This window comes from Melanerpes formicivorus, unplaced genomic scaffold (assembly GCF_026170545.1).
Source record: "Melanerpes formicivorus ecotype bairdi unplaced genomic scaffold, bMelFor1.0.p_v2 SCAF_76, whole genome shotgun sequence".
Lineage (NCBI taxonomy): Eukaryota > Metazoa > Chordata > Aves > Piciformes > Picidae > Melanerpes > Melanerpes formicivorus.
In genome coordinates this window covers 235,432-254,353 of record NW_027142428.1, presented here as the reverse complement: position 1 = coordinate 254,353, position 18,922 = coordinate 235,432, and the positions used below count along the sequence as shown (strand labels likewise).

Genomic DNA, 18,922 nt, shown 5'->3' with positions numbered 1-18,922 from the left:
TTTTCTGAGTGGAGATACACCCCCCTCACTTCCTCCTGGAGTACTGCCTGCCTCAGCTGCCTTAATGTGTTCTTCTTTGAGGTGCTCTTGTTTTGATACCTGTAAAGCAGAGCAACCCAAGATTAATTTATGAACAATGCTCAGGTATTCATTTGTGGCTTTACCACATATCCATGTGGTTGCTTTGCTGCTTTCAGCCTTCTTTTTGCAGTCTGACTTTGCTTTGCTAACTGTGTGAGAGTCAGCTGCAGTATCTCTAGGGCAGAATATGCAGATCTCCATAACCCAGGGTCCAAGTAGCTGAGATGGTTAGAATGACTTACTGAAAGTGATGGGTGATTGAGAGTGGGATTATTTTCTTTGAGCAGGATGACTTTCCTTATGCACTTAATAAGAAACCTGCTGAGAGGCTAAGATAGACAGAGAAGTCTGAGATTTCTGGTCACAATAGTGATTTAATATAAAGGCAGTCTCATCTGCACTTTCTAACCAGGCATTCAAGGACTTCTCTGTGCATTTGAGTGAAACTATCTGTAAGTCATGAAGCTTGAATAAATGGATTTGTAGCAGGCTTAGGTCACAGGTGAGGAACCTTCCCAGTGTGATAACCCAGTCTGTGTGTTTGCAGGAATCTTTGAGCAAAATATTCTGTTGTCATCTCCCTCTTCTGCTCCACAGACACTTGTTGCTCTATGCTGCAGTGAGATTCTGTCCAGTGTCAGAATTTGCTCATATCAAGTGTGAAGGAATAAGTTTGGCTCCCAGCTTGTCTTCTCTTCAGAAATTACTTCAAGGGATACAGAAATCTCTCAACAGTAGAGGAAGCTGTTACCTTTTATCCTCAGTGAATCATCTGATTTTCTTTTCCCCCACTTACTGTGCTTGCAGGGATTATCTCCTCCAATTCCATTTCTCTGTGGGTTATCCTCTTCAGCCGTGGCTGCCCCTGTTCTGCTACAGTGTCCCCTGAGCACAGAGCTTGTTCAGTGCTTGTCCAAGGGTGATGGGCAGGGTACTGAATTCACAGTGGTCTTGCTGTGCATGACTGGAACTAGCAGCAGCACAGCATGCCAAAATAGTTAACCTGATGGTCAGTTGATGTTTCAACCCATTTCCTAGAGGATGGAGGTGCCCATAGTAAAAAAAACATTCTGGCAGATGGTACCTTCTGGCTCCTGTATGGAAAATTTAGTGTTGAGAGGACTTGCAGTCTTCTGCTGCTAAAAGTGTCTGTGTTTCCTGGGAAGTGTCTCCAGCACCTGTTACTAAATCCCTTTACATTCACACTGAAACATAATTATCTGCAAAGCACTGGCTGTTTTTGTGCAGTTTAAAGGTATCATGCTGGCACTGAGGGGAGGCTGTTGTTCTTGGTTGGAGCCACGTTTTAACACAATTGAAATCTGGTTTAGGAATTAATACAGGTGCCAGTTTCCCTGGTGTGACAGCATACAGACCGTGAGAATAGGATCTAATTTTGCCAAGCTCATTTGATGGGATTGAGGTCGGCATCACTGGATGCACTCTGCCCAGAGTGGTTGCATGTTGCTGGCTGTGTTCCTCGAAGGAGCAGCTGACAGCAATATAAGTGCAAGAATGTTCTTGCAGAAAATAAAATTAAATAAAGATAGGGAAGTCCAGCTGCTGATTGAATGTAAGCATAGTGTGTCCTTGGAGATGTTCAAGAAACATGTGGACATGGCACTTTGGGATGTCTTTTGATGGCTATGGAGGTGTTAGGCTGATGGTTGGACTCGGTGATCTGAGAAATCTCTTCCAACCAAAAGATGGGTGACTGGAAAGAGTAAGGAGCAAAGAATTATTTGAAGCACTTCTAGAGCAGGAGCCTCGGTGATGCTTCAGCAATGACTTGTTTAGGTTCCTGATGCTTTTGTCTCACTGTGTAAATAAATAAGCAGACCTGGGCTGGTGGAACACACAGGTCAAAGGAAGTTCCCACTGGGGCATACATACTCTGAAAACTTCCATAAATTGTTCTGTAATATGACAGCTTCCAATTATGGGTTTTCATAGTAAGAGGCTTATTGGCAACCAGTAATGCAAGTTAACTGTGGAAATTTCTATTGCTTTTCTTGGCCTCCGTGCATTTCCTGAGCAGTGTGTGCTTTGTCCCAGGTGTACCACTTTGGGCTTTGAAAGTGTGTCAAAACATGTGCAGGGCTGAGACCCCTGGGAGCTGGCACTTAAAGCCTGATCTAAAGGAACAAAAAAGGGAGTGTGAGGGGCTTAGGGTGTGAGCCCCAACATGTTGACTCTTGGTTGACTTGTTTGTTTCCTGCCTCAGTGAGTTAAAGTGCTGATCACAGTGTTGTTTCTTAGACAGAGGGGGGACAATTTTTACCCAGCTCTGAACGAAGCTCCAAATAACCTTGGGAGGTGTAGGTATGCAAATATCTTGGATAGCCCTTCCAGTACATTTTGATTAGTTTGCATTGTCAGCCCACCTCTTATGGGCACGTGCGGGTGTGGGCTTGTTTGGTTTATGAAACGCTGAATAAGTCTTCAAAGAGTATCAGTGTTTCCAGGAAATATGTTTTTCATGCATGCTTGTATTGTTTCAACCAAAAAAAAAAAAGAAAAAAAAAAAAAAGGAAAAAAAAAAGAGGAGGCAGTAATGGGTAATGCTTTGGGTTTGTGTGAGCCAGTGGTGTGGATTTGCTTGGCGTCCGTCGCAGCTTTCAAACGATACGCGCTCGGCACAAGCAGATTCTTTTCTGATTACATGCAAGCACTGTGTAACAATTGCATCTTTTAAAATATCTATTGATTCATGATAGTGTCTTGGAGTTGCAAACAATCCAAAAGCCTGTCAGCTTCTTTGCATCAGATACACACTGGATATCTTTCTGCAGTAGTTAGCTGAAAATGCAGTGATTTCAGAGGATCGTACCTTTGAAGATGTAACCTTGCGTTACTCCTCTCCTCTAATACGCTCCTCTTGAGTGATTTATTATGGTGACTGTGTATCATAGGTTTTTGTCCTGGCACCCATTCTTGTAAGGTTGCAGTGCCTGTCCACATTACCAGAAAAAAGATGGCTGGGAGACAGGTTTAAAAAACCCCTAAAACGTTAAACCAAAAAGCAAAGAACACACAGGCAAAGAAAAGCAAAGCAGTTCCAGTTAGGAGAGAGGGTTTTTCTGCCAGTGTGGATAGGGCATAATTTGATTTAAATGACTTTTGAAAAACAGTTCTCAAAATTGTTCCATGCATTTTCTTCCTGGCTACTGTTGAAAATATGGAGCTGAATATTTTCTGGGATGTTTCAAACCAATATGTTCTGGCAACCTCATAGCTGGGCCCTCTGCATTATACTCTTGTTTCCAGTTCGCTGTGGCCTGGAGTGCAACGCGCAGCTCATGAGATGCACCAAGGTGGGAGGTCTTGTGAGGAGCAGGCAATACAAAGACCCAAGGTACAAGGAACATTTCATTGGGGTCCAGCAGGGAGGCTGCCAGCTTTAAGGGCCTCTTTTACAAAAAGAATTTTCTTGCAGGAGGTGGAGGAGCTGCATGTGCCTTGTCGGATTTTGTGTGTCTAGGAAAAAGTTGATTCCTGGGTGTTGTTAAGGGCTGGATGCTGACCTTTCCACCTTTACCGAGTCAGCTTTTCTCACTAGAGAGATTTGCCTACAGATGATGGGCTATGACTAAGTATTCAGCACTGCTTTTAAGTGTGACTACATATAACTGCATGAACAAATAGCATGTGGGTTGGGAAGCCGTGGCTGGGTCACAAGGGGTTTGCTGTATCGCTTCTGCTCCAGGGATTCCTGTGTTTTGGGGAGTGTGCATGGGAAGGTCAGTGCAATCGCAGGAAGTATTCTGGAAACAGGCTGTTCTTCGAGCACCAAATCAAATCCTGGGGGTGGCAGCAGGAGCAGAAAGTGTAGAACAAGTTTGTGCACCTGGCTATAACAACACTCCCAATGATGTTGGAAGTCCTTACCACATCAACTTGTCTACAAAGCAGATTGTACAGTGTTCTCTGCAAGCCAGCATGGAGATACTGTCCTTTCCCCATGTCTCCTTGATGCCAGTAGGCTCAACATGTCTAGATATCACAGAGCAATTCTAAAGTCTGAATCCCCTTGCCCAGAGAGATATCTCTCAGAGAGATTCCCAAATAATCCTTGGGAAAAGTTGTACAGACCTGACAGGGGCTTATTATAAACCCCTGTATATGTACCACATGTGCTTTCAAAGCAGCTTGGGGCAAAGGATCCATTTTGAGCTCAGGTATTTTTTTCTGCAGCCTGAAGAGTGGCTCCTTTTTTGGAATGTTGGAGTTTTGGATCCACACCACTGGCGCTATGGCATGTGGAGTACCTGCACTGAGCAGGGAACAGCTGCTTCTGACAACTTTGTCTTTTCTTGCTTCTCAGCAGTTTTTAGAGAGTACAAAAGACAGGAGCACACAGATGGAGCTGTTTAATTTATCCTATTAGGAGAACCAGATGGAATAAACCCAAGGGAACACAGTCCTTGTCTCAGGACTGTGTATCCTACAGGCACCAGTGCAAGACCCAGACATGGGAAAGATGGCTCTGAGGAGACCACAGAGACATGGCAGAGTGTGAAAGCTGGAGTATACTTGAGGTGTGGCAGAGGCAACTGTCTCCTCTTTGGTGATAATGAAGTGTTGATCAGCATGTTTGGAAGCAGAGTATGGAAGTTGGGCCAAGGAACAGTGTAACATGAGGTTGAGGCAAATGACAGGTAGAGACCAGATAGGCAGTAGAGGTACATGGTGAGGAGACAGTTTGGGTTTTGGCTTTAGGACTCAGGTCAGTCTTGAGAATGTTCCCTGTTGATGCTTTCCCATTTATTACTCTGGTTGTTTGTGCAAGGTTGTAGAAGAAGGTCTTGAGCTGGACTTGGAGGGGACATGCTGTAATCTGTGATGTTTAGGTACAGCCTGAAGCACAGCAAGGTGTGGGAACAGTTCAGGAGTAAGGCATACTTCAGGATGGAGTATTGAGAGAAGGTGGCTGTTTGGAGATATGGGTTTATTTTGCAGTGACTTCTGTTACTTCTCCAGCTGCATGACAAGTCTGTATGTAGGGCTCTCTGCTGTGTCTACTTGGACTAGACTACACCTGAATGCTCAGGTTGATTACTTGAATTAACTCTGCAGTAAAATCTCACTTTGCAGGGAGTATATAGGGTGCTGGTGAGGGCAGGGGAGATGGCTTTGAGGATTCAGCAGGCTTGGTGGGCATACAGAAAACACATGCATTAGATTTCTTTGTTCCTCTGCCATCTCTCATCTGCCGCAGTGGGAGTGAGAGAAGAGCTCTGAAAAGTCAGTGTTCCCAAGAAGCCTTTGTATACTCCTTAACCCCTTTGATTCAACAAGCAGGATGGCTTTGTCACAACTGCTGTGACAGACCTGCATCTGATATCTGGGAACAGCAGAGCCCTCTGGGGAGGAGCAAGTAGCTTTTTCCTAACCAAGTGGGAAAGCTTTTAGTTTGGATGTTTGTATAGTTATTGCATCAAATGTGATGCCTGGAATGTAGAGTGTAATGTGCTGTTTAGTATAAAACAGCTACCCTGTGGGCTGTTAGCAAGTGTTTCTAGTGATTTAGAATTGAAAGATGGCAAAAACCCCCACCCCACCAAACACTAAAAAAGCCAAACCCCCATTCCAAATCTACAACAGAAAAACTCAGCCTAACCTTGTTATTCTGAAAGTAATGTCATAGCTGCACTTACTGATGCTGGCCACCTTTACTGTATTGGCATCTTTGCTGGAGCCATTTGGTGTAGGTGGAATCATAAAGAGAAGAAAGGGTGACAGGGACAGGTGGTTTTTCTCTCACTGGAAGTGCCATCCTTTCTTTATCCAAGAAGGAGCTAGAGCAAGCCAGCCTTTGTTTGGTTGCTCCTTCCAGAAAAGCAAAGCTCTTCCTTGCAATATTTATGGTAGCTTGGCTCAAGTGTCTGTGTCTGAGCTGTGACAGCATCCTCATGTTAGCCAGGCTCCATTCCTACTCCCTCGTGAGGGAGCATTAGGGAACCAGCTTTTAAGTGAAGCCTGTTTAATATGGCAAAAGCTGGGAGGCTAATAGATGCAGGTGTTCACAGTGCTGGTATGAAATGTGGTGTTTGTGTTAGTGTTGTGGTAGCAACGCTCTGTTTAACGGCAAGATGGTTGTTTGGTCCAAAGCCCCGTTTTCAGCTGTCTTCCTTTTGAAATCACCACTTTCAACCTGTTTCTGTTTCTCAGAGTTGTTGCTTCACTTAAGGCTTGACTGCAGAGAGGACAGATTCACAGATTGCATTGGGTTAGAAGGGACTCTCAAAAGCCATCTTGTCCAATCCCCCCCTGCAGGCAGCAGGGACACCTCCAACTAGATCAGGCTGCCAGGGCCACATCAAGTCTGATCTTGAATGTCTTCAGGGATGGGGCCTCAACACATCCCTAGGCAACCTGTTCCAGTATTTTACTGCTCTCATTGTAAAGAGCTTTGTTCTTACATCCAACCTGTATCTACCCTGCTCCAGATTCAAACCATTGCCCTGCATCCTATTGCTACAAGCCCTTCTAAACAGTCCTTTTCCAGCCTTCTTGTAGGTCCCCTTCAGATATTGAAAAGTAGCTGTAAGATCTCCCTGGAGCCTTCTCCAGGGCCAATGACTCAGACCTAAGCTTTGTCTCCCTAACCAGCACTGACCATAATAACTTGTCTATAGCTAAAGCTTGACCAAATTAATATTCAGAACAAAGGCATCTTATCTTGGTTTGCAAATCACAGAAGATGGACTTGGACTGAAGACCTTTTTTTTCCCTGATAGCTGTTCTTGTGTTTAGTCCTCCCTGTTTAATGTGAACTCCCTGAAGCTGTTTTCAGCTTCTACTCACTGGTGAATCTACTGCACCTTTTTGCAGCAGTGTGAGGAGTCTCATTGTGCATTGTCTGTCTACCCCACTGAAGAGAGATACTGTTAATGGCTTGTCACTTCTGAAATCTTCTGGATGAGTTACACATATTGGGTTTGAAGCATTTTGCTGAGTATTGACTGACTTACGGAGAAGTATTGTCTCCACTCTTTCCTGCTATCCTTATGAGAATATTCTTTTTATTGCCAGCATTTTGAGTAAGATGAAGAATTTCACAGAATCACAGAATGGTAGGGGTTCAAAGGGACCTCTGGAGATCCTCTAGTCTGACCCTCCCTGCTAAAGCAGGGTCACCTAGAGCAGGATGCACAGGAATTTGTACATGCAGGTTTTGAAAGTCTCCAGAGGAGGAGAGTCCACAACCTCTCAGGGCAGCCTGTTCCAGTGCTCTGTCACTCTTGAAGTGTAGAAGGTTTTCCCTATGTTTAGGTGGAACTTCCTGTGTTCTAGCTTGTTCCTGTTAGCCCTTGTCCTATCATAGGGCACCAACTGAAGGCTCTGGCTCTATCCTGTTGACACCTGCCCTTTAGATATTGATAAACATCTCTGAGATCCCCTTTCAGTCTTCTCTAGTCTAAACAGCCCCAGGTTCTCACCTTATCCTTATAAGAGAGATGTTCCAATTCTTTAGTCATCGTTGTACCCTGCTGTTGGACTCTGTTCAGTGGTTCCCTGCCTCTCTTGAAGTCAGAAGTTCAGAACTGGGCACAGTTCTCCAGATGTGGCCTTGCTTGGGTAGAGTAGAGGGAGAGGAGAGCCTCCCTTGAGGCTCGTTTTATTGTGTGTGTCCAGGTTGGACCTGATGATCTTTGAGGTCTTTTCCAACCTTATTGATTCTATGATTCTATGAAACAGCTGTAGTGAAGATGATCCTGCTTCCTTACCCCGTAAGGTGCTTTCAGCGAAGGAGGTCTCTGCAAGCTTCTGTTGAAAACTGACCCTACGTGGAAAGATTCTAGCTGTGCAAAGTGCATCCCTCCAGCTGTGCATAGTCCAGCAGTCAGCCGTGTTTCATTTTCCGATCTGTGAGGATTCATGGATTGCTTGTAAGGATCAGAGATGAATAAGGAAGAGAAGCAAACCTGTTAGAATTAGGCTTAAACACTTTGGGGACTCGGTGCATTTATTGGAAAGAGCCTGGAGGTTCTTAGCTCAAAGATGATTGAAAATCACCAGTCTAGCTCAGTGGTTTGAGATTATAGACTAAAGTATGAGTTGACAGCTGTCGCCTTTGAGAAGGCTGTAACAAAACCCACACCTGAGCCGAGAGTAAATGTACCTGGGCTTGGGTGGGAAATCCATGAAAAGCTTTGAACTAAGGGCAGATGTAAGGTTGCTTCTGGCAGAGGAAGCACTTTCTCCTGCAGCTCAGGAGGTCACCTTTGTGCTTTCAGATGCACAGATCCTGGTTCAGTTTTCTGTTGGAACAATTTCCTCCCGAGTAAGGACAATTGTTCATTTGATGGCCAGGCTGAGTGCGGAGGTAATCACTCTGCTCTCCAGATTGTACAGATTCATGCCAGGATGTTCTTGCCCACTAGCTGTTTTTTATTATATTTATGGTTGAAATGGGATTTTCATTCAGAGATCTTGTGTTTGGTCAGCTATGCCTTTACAAACCAGTCACTGTGGGGGCAGAAACTCAATGCTTGTTCGGTGATAGACGTTTGTTTGAAGTTGGGGGAAAAAACCTTTCTTCAGCGACTGTCTTAAGGATCAGACATTTAAATAAGCAATTTGATTTCATCAAAATGCTTATTCAAACTTAGAAAAATTATTGCTAAAGAGCATATGAATATTATAGAACCATAAAGTTGATATTTGGCTTCCCAGGTTGGGAGGTTAGGGTCCTTCAAGGGGCTTTAACCATGCATCCTGGGACATTTGCATGGTAGTAAGATCATACATTTCATACATATGCAGCAAGAGGGAATCTCATCTTCCCAGGTCTGTGCATTTTCAAATGCATTGGTGGAGAATGATGCCCTGTACTCACTATATGATTGCATGATAGACTTAGCCAATGGTGTATTTGATATATTCTGCATCTCTGATAAGTGCTGAGACGTCCTAGCTGAATGCATTACGTCATGCATGAGCTTCAGCAGCATGAGAACAGGAGAGTGCAATATCATCAGTTTCTGGTTTCAGAGATACTGCATGTAAGAAATGCTCATTCTGTCATGGTCAAACATGCTGCTGCTCATTTACAGAAGGATCCTGCCCTTTGGAATCTGTGCGATGAGCTCATGTTGGCCAGCAACTCTGATCATCTTAAATGGAGTAATTGTATCCGTTGAGCTCCTGATTTTGTAAAGTCTTATGCAGCTTTTCAGTCTTGTGATGTACAGCTTCCCAAAATTTTTGGTGTGATGCAAGAAATCTTGGGTGAAATTCTCTGCTCTGTTATACATGAGGTCAGCCTAAATGATCTGTCTTGGCCTTAAAAAGAAAACAAATCCTATTGCCCATGCCTGCCAGCATTTGGACATTTTGCTGCTCTAGGCTGTGTGGAGGTGATTTTGTGGACTCTGGAAAACTTTACTTAAAAATCCATTTGCAAATCCGTAAGGCAATGTGTGACTGAGGGCTTACTTAGGTAGTCACAGCTGGGGTATCATGCTAGCTAGCAACAGCAGAATGTATCCTCTAGCTTGGGGGAAGCACAATAATTTTAGCATATAGCATTTAAAAAGAAATCCTTATCTGCTGCCTTCTTTTAATGCAGCATAAACTCTTGAAGCATAAGCTTTTCAGTGCTGCATCTTTAGAGAAGCACTTCCTATCATTCAGATGTATTTGATGTTGTTCACTGCATTACATATAGAAAACTCTGTAATTTAGCACCCCAAACACATCTCTCTCTCTCCAAAGAACAACTTGGAGAGAGAGAAATTCAGGCAAAACGTGAAGAGGTTGAAGAAAATGAACTCCTGCTGCAGTGGCACACTTGCTCACATCTGGTGCAACTGAAATTTAAGAGCTGAATACATCCACATCTGACCATGGTAGGGTCCAAACATTACTGTTGACACTGGTTTTCTTTTTGGATAGGCACACTGGCAGAGTCAGAAGTGCGTGGAGCCTTGTCAGCTCACTAATCTAATAGACTGTTCTTGCCCAGACCATTGTGTGTCAGTATTTTATGTACCAAATGTAGCCAGGTTTAATAATGCACCATTTTCCCCTCTTCTGCCAAACTTTTTTTCCCTTTTTGTCACAATTTAGTGTTTGAGTCAAGATCTGCTATGGTAACAAATTATATACATATTAAAAATGAAAATAAAGATGGAAAGCAGAGTCACAAAAGGTAACAAGAGTTCAAAGCAATGTCATCTGAATTTTTTTTTTCTTTTTAAAGACTTGAATTCAACCCCATTTTAAAATTGATTTTGTTCCTGTTATGCATTGTGAAAAGACTGCAAAGAAATGGGTACTGCTTGAAAGCATAACTGTCCTCTGTACATGTAAATAGTGAAAGTCTACTGAGTACAGGCCTTAATTTGACCTGTTTGCTTTTTAGTTACTAAATCATTCATGGAGCTTTTTTGGATTGTGTTTCTGTTGCTTGGAATGGTTGCCTTCAGCTAGGACCTGTTGAACCTATTCATGCTTATTTCTACTGACTCTATTCCATGTTTTTAAAGCAAAAAAATTGGGGGGTTTTTTGCATTTTTAAAAGGGACCTTTCACTTGCTTTGCTGGTGGCATGGGGTGCTGCTTGTGATACTGAGGAGATACCTGCCTGGGAAGCATCAGCACCAGCTGGAGAGGAGCTGAGTTGCTGGGAGGTACTGGAGTGGGATTGCCCAGTTTCTTTGTGACTTTAGGTTATTCCTTATGCCACACTGATTTGAATCTTGCATTGAAGTACCACAGCTTGATTGAAATTTAGATATGTTTGAAACTGTAACCTGGGTATAGGTTCCAGGGCTGGGTAAGTGCTTGCAACTTGCTGTTGATTGCAGGAAGGGTGCTAGTAAATGCCTACGTATCCAAGTTTTGATCATTGTGTCCTGAGATGGAGCAGTTTCTGCCTCTCACCTGACCATCCAGGTCTGGTGTCCATTTTACTGGGACATGGGTTCTTCAAGATTGTTTTTTTAATGTGATGACATGGTTTCTTCTCTCTCTGTGCCATTGCCACACTGAAGTGCGGACAAATGGGTAGCAATGCTCAGTTGTTTATCTGAATTACCAGTTAGTTAATGGTAAAGGAACTTGAACTTTAACTGAGCTCATTCCTCTTGGTAATTTCATTAGGAGGTTTGTATAAGTAACAGCAATAACTGAGTACCTTTAATGAAAAGACTGGAGTCTAAAATAAGTGTAAAGCTTGGTGCCTTACCAAGCTGCTACAGTCCAATTCTTGTGCAGGTTGCAGGGCACCACGTTCTCTGGTCTGTACTTTTTCAGTCTGTTCCTCATTGTGCATTGGAGAGCTTTCCCAGAGATGTGCTTTGACATGATTCTAGCATTCACTGGAACTGCTTGAATTTTGGGACTTCCCAGGATGATTAGTTTATCTTGGTGAACAATGGTCTAAGCAACTCATTAAATTGTGGTGTATCCTCCTCCCTCTCTGTGTTTACTCCCAGCTTCTGTGGAGGCGATTAGAGGCTTGGCAGGAACTCTATGGTTATGCTCCAGATACACTTTGGATACATTATTGTCACAGTTGAGGTATTGCAAAAGCCATGCCATTCCCATCTTTATCCTAGTGAGGTACCTTTTTAGAATGTGCATTGTCTGTGGCTAATTACGCAGCAATTGCAGTGTGCCACCAGCCACCCACAATTCATTGTCAGCTCCTTGGGGATGCAGATGAAAAAGGAAAGATAATGTTTTCTTTCTTCAGTCCAGTGATTTAGCTTGCCTTTTTCTTTTTAATCCCCTGGTCCTTCAGGTAATAAAGCCAGATGGTAGTGACAAAGAAACAGAAGCCACGCATGAATCAGATGTCCCCGAGGATATGTTAGGGCCTTGCGTTCCTCAAGAGACGGCGAAAGGCGACGCTAAAAGTCCGGATGTTGTTATAGAAGCTCAGTTTGATGATAATGATGCAGAGCATGGACAAGACCACTTGCAGGATGTCTTGACTGATGACATTAAGAAACTTTCCCTGGATGCTGGTGAAAAGGGTGAGTAGATGAGATTGCTGATTTAAACCTTTATTTGAGCAAACTGTTGAAGTATTACTTTGTTGCCTTGCTTTGCTGCAAGACATAAAATACAGGCATAAAAGCTTAATGCCTTATCGCTTCTATCCCGCTCTGCTAAACTGCCTTCATAGTTTTCAATGGATATTAAGGAGTGGGTTTTATGGAGTTTTGATTGACACAAAGTAAATCCATGAAACAGAAGTCGCACCTTTAGATTTGCAATTCTCAGGGTTGTCTGGAGACTGCTGGTTGCTCTTTTGATTCAAGATGCTGCTGTAGCAGTTCCCTTCGTCGCAGCTTGGCTGGCCAATCTATGTGTCTCAGTTTGGGGATAAGAATATATTTCCTTGGGGGCAGTTAGGTCTATTGCTGTTTTCAAACAGTTGAGTTATGAACAACTCGAAGATTTGGTCCACTTAAAAGCAAAATGGCACTAAAACCTAAAGCAAATTATGCTGTCTGTTCTGAAGGCAAACCTAGTTTATTTTGAATCTGAATTCCATCCAAACCATTTAGAGTCGCTTAGGGCAACAGGAATGAGGCTCCCCTGTCTCAAACGATGCTTATGCTGCTCTTTGCATGTCCTTTCTAGTACTAAATCCCTTCCTGAAGAGATGTGTTGAAAGAATTCTGACAATTGGCACATTTAACATGTACCTTTGGCTGCTGGTGAAAAGTTTGCCAGGACAGATCTGCTGGTGCGTTCTTGACGTGCCCCAGCTGTCCAGAAAAGATGGCAGCAACTTAGGGCATCAGTAGTTGTTGGTCTCTGACAAATCTTGGAGATGTTTGTACAGCTGTTCTGTTTAATGCCTTGTGTTTTCCTGTGGCATTGGTTTTGAAGATGCAGGACCTCTGCCTATACCACTGGCAGACTTCGTTTTTCACACCCATTTGTTCATAAAACTGGAAGTAACATTTGAGGGGAAGTGTTGTAGTTTTTGTGACAAAACCCTGCTTTCTGTGCATCAGTGGAGCTGTCACCTCACCAGTTCATCATGTTATTTTCTTCTGGGTACCTCCACTCTCTTAGATACTGCCAAGGTATGTAAACCAACTTCCATCTTGTCCCAAGCACAGGGCTTGAATTGGGAGTTACTCATCTTGTCTGCAGATGTTTTACACAGCTACTTATTACCCTTGTCTCATTTGCAGTCTTAGATGCTGTGTTATATAGATGCACAATGTTGAGCTGCTACTTTGACTCAACAATTCTAAAACCCCTAAAGTGCTCCTGAGTCACATGGCATGATGTTAGCATCTCTGTTCCTTCTGATAGCAATGCCAAAGGAAAATTTGGAGAAGTACATTCTACTTTGACACCAGGATCTGATGTAAACCTTGACCTGAGCCAATACCTGTATGACCATGCTTTAGTGTAAAGGCGTGATGAAGAGTTACTTTTCTTGGTTCATTGATAGGGTGCTTGGTTGCATGGTTTAGTTGGTTAGGTGGGTTGGATAACAGGTTGGACGTGATGATCTTGAAGGTCTCTTCCAACCTGGTCTATTCTATTCCTTGAGATACCCTGGAGCGACTTATGTTGGAGGTTATCAAGTCATCTTCTAAAATCTGTGCCATCTCAGTGGTTTTTGCCATCTAAGTCTATCTTTGGAGAATATTTGTAGGGCAAATATTAGATCAGTTTATTGTCTACACAGTTGAAATTCAACCTACTTTTCTATTGCAGCTGCCTGAGCCAACTGTTTTCTTTTGTTTTCTCAAAGCCTTTCTGTGTTCATCCTTAACAAGCCTTGTGGCTGGTGTGGATGTGCCAGTTAGATTTCTGCTTAGTTTGTATTTTGCTATCACCTCTTTCAAAAGTTGTTTCAGCTTCTTTGGCTGTATAACCCATATGGATTTTTTCTCTGTTTTCTTCTTGCTCTGCATTTTAATGTCCTTTTTTTTTCTTTAATACATATACAGTTTACGATGCTGCTTTCTCTGAAGGTGTTTTTGAGCAGTTGATGATTGCTTTGGCTTGTTTCCTGTCTTTCATGCAATTTCTCATATCATCACTTATCCAGATTTTAAGACTTTCCTGGAAAACAGTTACAATTATTCTAGCATCAGTGATAACTGTCACGAAAAAAAAGTGAATCTTGCCAAATTCAGCCTTCACAGGTGTGGCTTAAAATGCCTTGTTTCTAAAATAACCAAAGATGCACTTTTTCAAGGCAGAACTTAGCCTTAGAATGTATCATCTGCTGGACTTCTTAAGGCCATCTACTGGAATGTGGTGCCAGCCCTGGGGCACAGAGTGCTTGGCAGGGTTGGACTGTGGTGAGTGGAAGTGCCCTCCCTGTGTAACATGGGCCTCCCCTGGGAAGGCTGCTTGGCTGATGCTGGCTGTTGAACATTCCTTTCAAACTGATTGCCAGTGAGACAGTTGGGCTTTTTTTCTTACATCTCTTCTGCTGGATACAACTACTGCAGCAAAACACAGAGGTGGATGGCAGATGAGATGCCATGGGAGTGTTTCTTGCTGACCCACCAAAACCAGTGCTCTACTCCCTTTTGCTGAGAAAATTGCTTATGCACAGATGGGAGCAGGAGAAATAATCTGTGGCCAATGCATCTTAAAGGAACACTTGCAGTGGGCCTTCTTATTTTTTTCCCTAATATAGGGAAGTCTGAAGGTTTCAAGCTGGTCAAGGATGCCATCAAAGGTATCACATTTAATAAGCTGAAATGAAGAAACAGTCCATCATGTTCTCATGCACTTTTTGCATACATACAGATATGCAGAGTGGGTTGAGAGTAGCTCTGAAGAATGAGACTTGGGTGTATTTTTTGATGAGAAGCTCACCATGAGCCAGCAGTGTGCTCACACAGGCCAGAAGGCAAATTGTGTCCTAGGCTGCATCAAGGGGAGTGTGGCCAGCAGGTCAAGAGAGGTGATTCTTCCCCTTTACTCTGCTCTTGTGAGACCCACACCTCAAATGCTGTGTCTGGTTCTGGTGTCCCCATCATAAGAAGGTCACAGAGCTGTTGGAGTGAGGCCAGAGGAGAGCCACAAAGATGATCCAAGGGCTTGGAACACCTCTGTTATAAGGATAAGCTGAGGGAGCTGGGGTTGTTCAGCCTAGAGAAGAGAGGACTCTGGGGGGACCTTCCGATACCTGAGGAGATCCTGCAGGAAGGCTAGAGAAGGACTTTTCATAAGGATGTCTAGTAGTAGGACAAGAGTCAATGGTTTGAAGCTGAGAGAGACTAGGTTTAGACTGGAGCTTAGGAAGAAGTTCTTCAGTACAAGAGTAGTAGGACTCTGGAATAAGCTGCCCAGGGAGGTTGTGGATGCTTCCTTCCTGAGTGTGTTTAAAGTGATTGGATGAGGCTTTGAACAGCTGAGTCTAGTTCAGGGGCATTCCTGCCCATGGAGGGGAGGTTGGAGTAGATGATCTCTTAAGATCCCTTTCAACCTAAGCCATTCTATGATTGTATGATATGTATGTGTATTGTGTGTATATATAAATATAAATAATGATCCGTATATGTATATGAGACCTGAACAAGATCCAGACCAAACACAAAAATGATTGGATTTATGGGGATGAAAAATATCCGTAGCTACTTTAATGGAATCAAAAGTAAATTTCACTCATTCTGGGGCAGAAACAAAACAAAGCCGCTTGGAGATGGTGCTCAAATCTTTGTGCATACACACAAAGCCCTCCAGATTGCTGCCTCTTAGTTGCAAGATGGCTTTTGTCCTTTCTGTTAGGGGAGTAGAATTAGGCAATAGCTCTATTGCTGGCTCGTTTGTTCTACTGTGGATGGTCAGAACGAACCATGAAGAATGGAAGTAGATGTGTCATTCGAATAAGAGCTCTCTGGGTCACGCTGGGAGTGCAGGCTGTTCTGTTATCTTTTCTATCCTGGCCTGTGTCCCATTCCTCCTTGTGGTTCTGTTCCTCTTCAGAGCACAGTTACCCCCTCCATCTCTAGTTACAGACCAGGGCAAAGAATTTGGGGTTGGCTCTTGCTGTCAGAAGCTGTGAAGCATGAAACATTGTGTATGCTGATTGGGGCCCAGATTTGAGTGTATTTCCCTGAAGTTGTGCATTGGGCTGCTTCTGTCTCTCTGGGGCTTAAAGCAAACTGGTAGAAATTGCTATGCATGAGGCTGCAGGCTGAGACTCAGATGTTGGATCTGTCACTAAGTGCTGCAGTTACGAGAGCTGTGCTTCCTGTCCTTCTCTTCCTAGAGATGGGATAGGCAACAGGGAAGTCCACAGACCTGAAGAGACCATGACATTCAGCCAGATTCTCAGCCTGTGTACTGTCAGGAAGTTCTTGTGCTCATAAAACTGCGTCAGCCTCTCTTTGCTCAAGGATATTTAAATAAAAGTTCATAACTGAAACCACTCTGCCAGAAGCTGTCCTGGTCAAACAAGTTTGCTCTGCTTTTCTGAACTCCTCTTGCAAAGAAGCTGGGTTAAAGATTATCTTTAGAACAATCTCTGATCTAGGAAGTGATAAGCCATTTTCCTTTCCAGCATGCTGCTCTACACAGAGCCAATTTGTTGTGTCCCTCCTAGATTGTCTTAAGTTTGCCCATTGGAGGTAGGTCTTTTTTAGCCAAGTTGGAAATCTTTCTCCTCTTGAGTTCTCAGCTGTATTTCCATGGTGAATAAATGTCCTTCTTGCTCCCCCCTTCTTTACAAAGACAGTAGGAATGAGAACCTTGAAGAAAGTGTCTTAGCTGCCTTAACTAATGTCCATCAAACCCTCTCTGGGGTTTCTATGCCCTGTTGAAATGCAGGCAAAGAATGAGCTGAGCTGAGCAATATTGCTCGCTGATCTGAGCAATATTGTGTATGCAGAAAAGATTTGTTCTCAATAGTGCTTGCTATTGACATGCAAGGTCTCTCTGTTTTTACCCTGGCACTTCAACTTATTCAGTGTCACTGCTTTCCAGAGAAGTCATCCACCAGTTGACCTGACCCTTACAGGTCTGTAATTCTTTGCCTTAATTCTTGTTCACATCAACTACTACAACAGAGGTAATGTAATCTTTATCTTATCCCTTAGCACTGAGCTAGAGTACGTGATTTCTGTGACTTGTCACTGCAGTGGAAGGGTTTTGCTTATAATCCATTTCAATATGTAATAAAAATTAGAAACTTCTTTGTATCTTCCCAAGCCAGGAAAAGTGCAAAGTGTTCTGTACAGAATATTTTATGATGCTGTGTCCCTGCACAGCCTGGCATGCCATGTGAGATTTTATACAAGTGTGAACTGTCTCTTGTTAAATATTTTATACAAGTGTGAATTGTCTGTTCTTAAATACTGGAATCAGGTTACTCTGATAAAGGGATATCAGCAACTGAACAGTAGCAGCTCCTTGTACTCTCGAGAGTGGCAGCTGTGCTCATAAAAGTGGCTCAACCTTTCTTAGAGAAAGGGTGTTCAAACAGAAGTTGGTAAAACTGCGTCACTATGCCAAAAGCCGTCCTTGTCAAACTAGTTTTCCAAAGTTGCCTTTTTTCGGTTCTTCTCCTGGGAGATCTTTCTTTACCACATGCACAGGATATCTTGTTTCCCATGGGGTTGCTCACAGAAGTCATCAAGCTGGTGGACCGGCTGCCCTGGCAGCAGTCAGATAACTGTGTTTACTCAGGATTTGCACTCCCACCTACGGTTTGGTGTTTGAATCAGTCGGAGGCTTGCTCACTGCCTTGACGTAATAGAGTTTGACTAGAAATAGTGTATTTCCAGACAGAGCAAACTGACAGCCAGCTCAGCCAGCTGTGTCATGGAAAGGTGAATCGAGTAGCTGATGGTTATTAGGTAGAGTCAACAAAATGCTGGTTAGAGCTGCTGCTCTAGAGCTTGCTCCTGTCTCCCTGTCTGTTCAGCCTTGGCCAGGTGGATGCTGGTCAATCTTTTTTTTTTCAGCTCAGATGTGACTGTAAGTCTCTGGTGGCCCTGGTAAGACCAGAAAATACAACCTTAAATTGCTTGGTATCCACACTGCTACTGGCTGGAGGACATTATTGAGTATTTTGAGATTGCTTGGATCCACAGAAGTGGTGACATTTGGTTGTATTGGTTGATAATGCACAAAGCCATTCTTTTTTTCAAGATGCTGCTCTAGAATCAATGCTTAGAAAGGTTTTTGGATCCTTCTAAGGAGAAAAATGTATTTGTAATCTAGAGTTTAATCTCTCTCTTGGATTTATACACCTTCTCATGCACCTCCATGCCCCCTTTTGTCTTCTCTCTCTTCTTTTAGGGTTAAGGTGCCTACCTGCCTTTTGTGCTCTCCTCTGGCACCTGGAGTCCTTCTGCAGTTAGCAGTGTCTTGTCTTGGCATAGAGTGTAGAGAGATTACTGTTGTTCTCCTTGGCCAAGGCTGGTAGGGGAAGGTTGAAATGACAAGAATCTGGACAATGTGCTGTCCCTCTGCTCATGTTCCCCTTTCAGGTTAGCTGCCATGAAATCTCTGACAAGTTTAGAGCCAACCAACATCACTGGCTGCTGGAAGGAATAAATATTCTTCCTCTTCTTCAGAGGCTTCTGTTCAGTCTGAGTGCTTTTAAGGAGTCTTCATGCTTCTTTCCTAGCCTGCAGCTTTCTGGGTATGGATCGTCTCCACTGCATAGCTCTTAACATTTCTAGGCCACAGCAGAGTGAAAGCTCACCAGGAAATCATCTCAGTTACATGGCTTTTAATAGAAATCCTTGAGGTGGAACTGTCAAAAATCAGATCAGTTTCACTCTGCTTGAAGCCTGGAAAGCCAGCAGAGAAGCTGGAGCTGTTTCAGCTGCTCAAGGCAGCTCTGTATTAGTTTATCCTGAGTTCATGTTTGTGGGTCTCTGAATCTAGC

The 18,922-nt window shown here is 43.4% G+C and overlaps 1 protein-coding gene across 1 annotated transcript in view; it reads left to right on the top strand.

Moving 5' to 3' along the window:
* The window catches only part of DIS3L2 (DIS3 like 3'-5' exoribonuclease 2), a 208,364-nt gene that overhangs the window by 52,306 nt on the left and 137,136 nt on the right, over nucleotides 1–18,922 (top strand). The window contains exon 7 of the mRNA XM_068163904.1: nucleotides 11,834–12,068. Within this exon, the coding sequence (XP_068020005.1) occupies nucleotides 11,834–12,068 (235 nt within the window). The remainder of the gene's footprint in view (nucleotides 1–11,833; nucleotides 12,069–18,922) is intronic.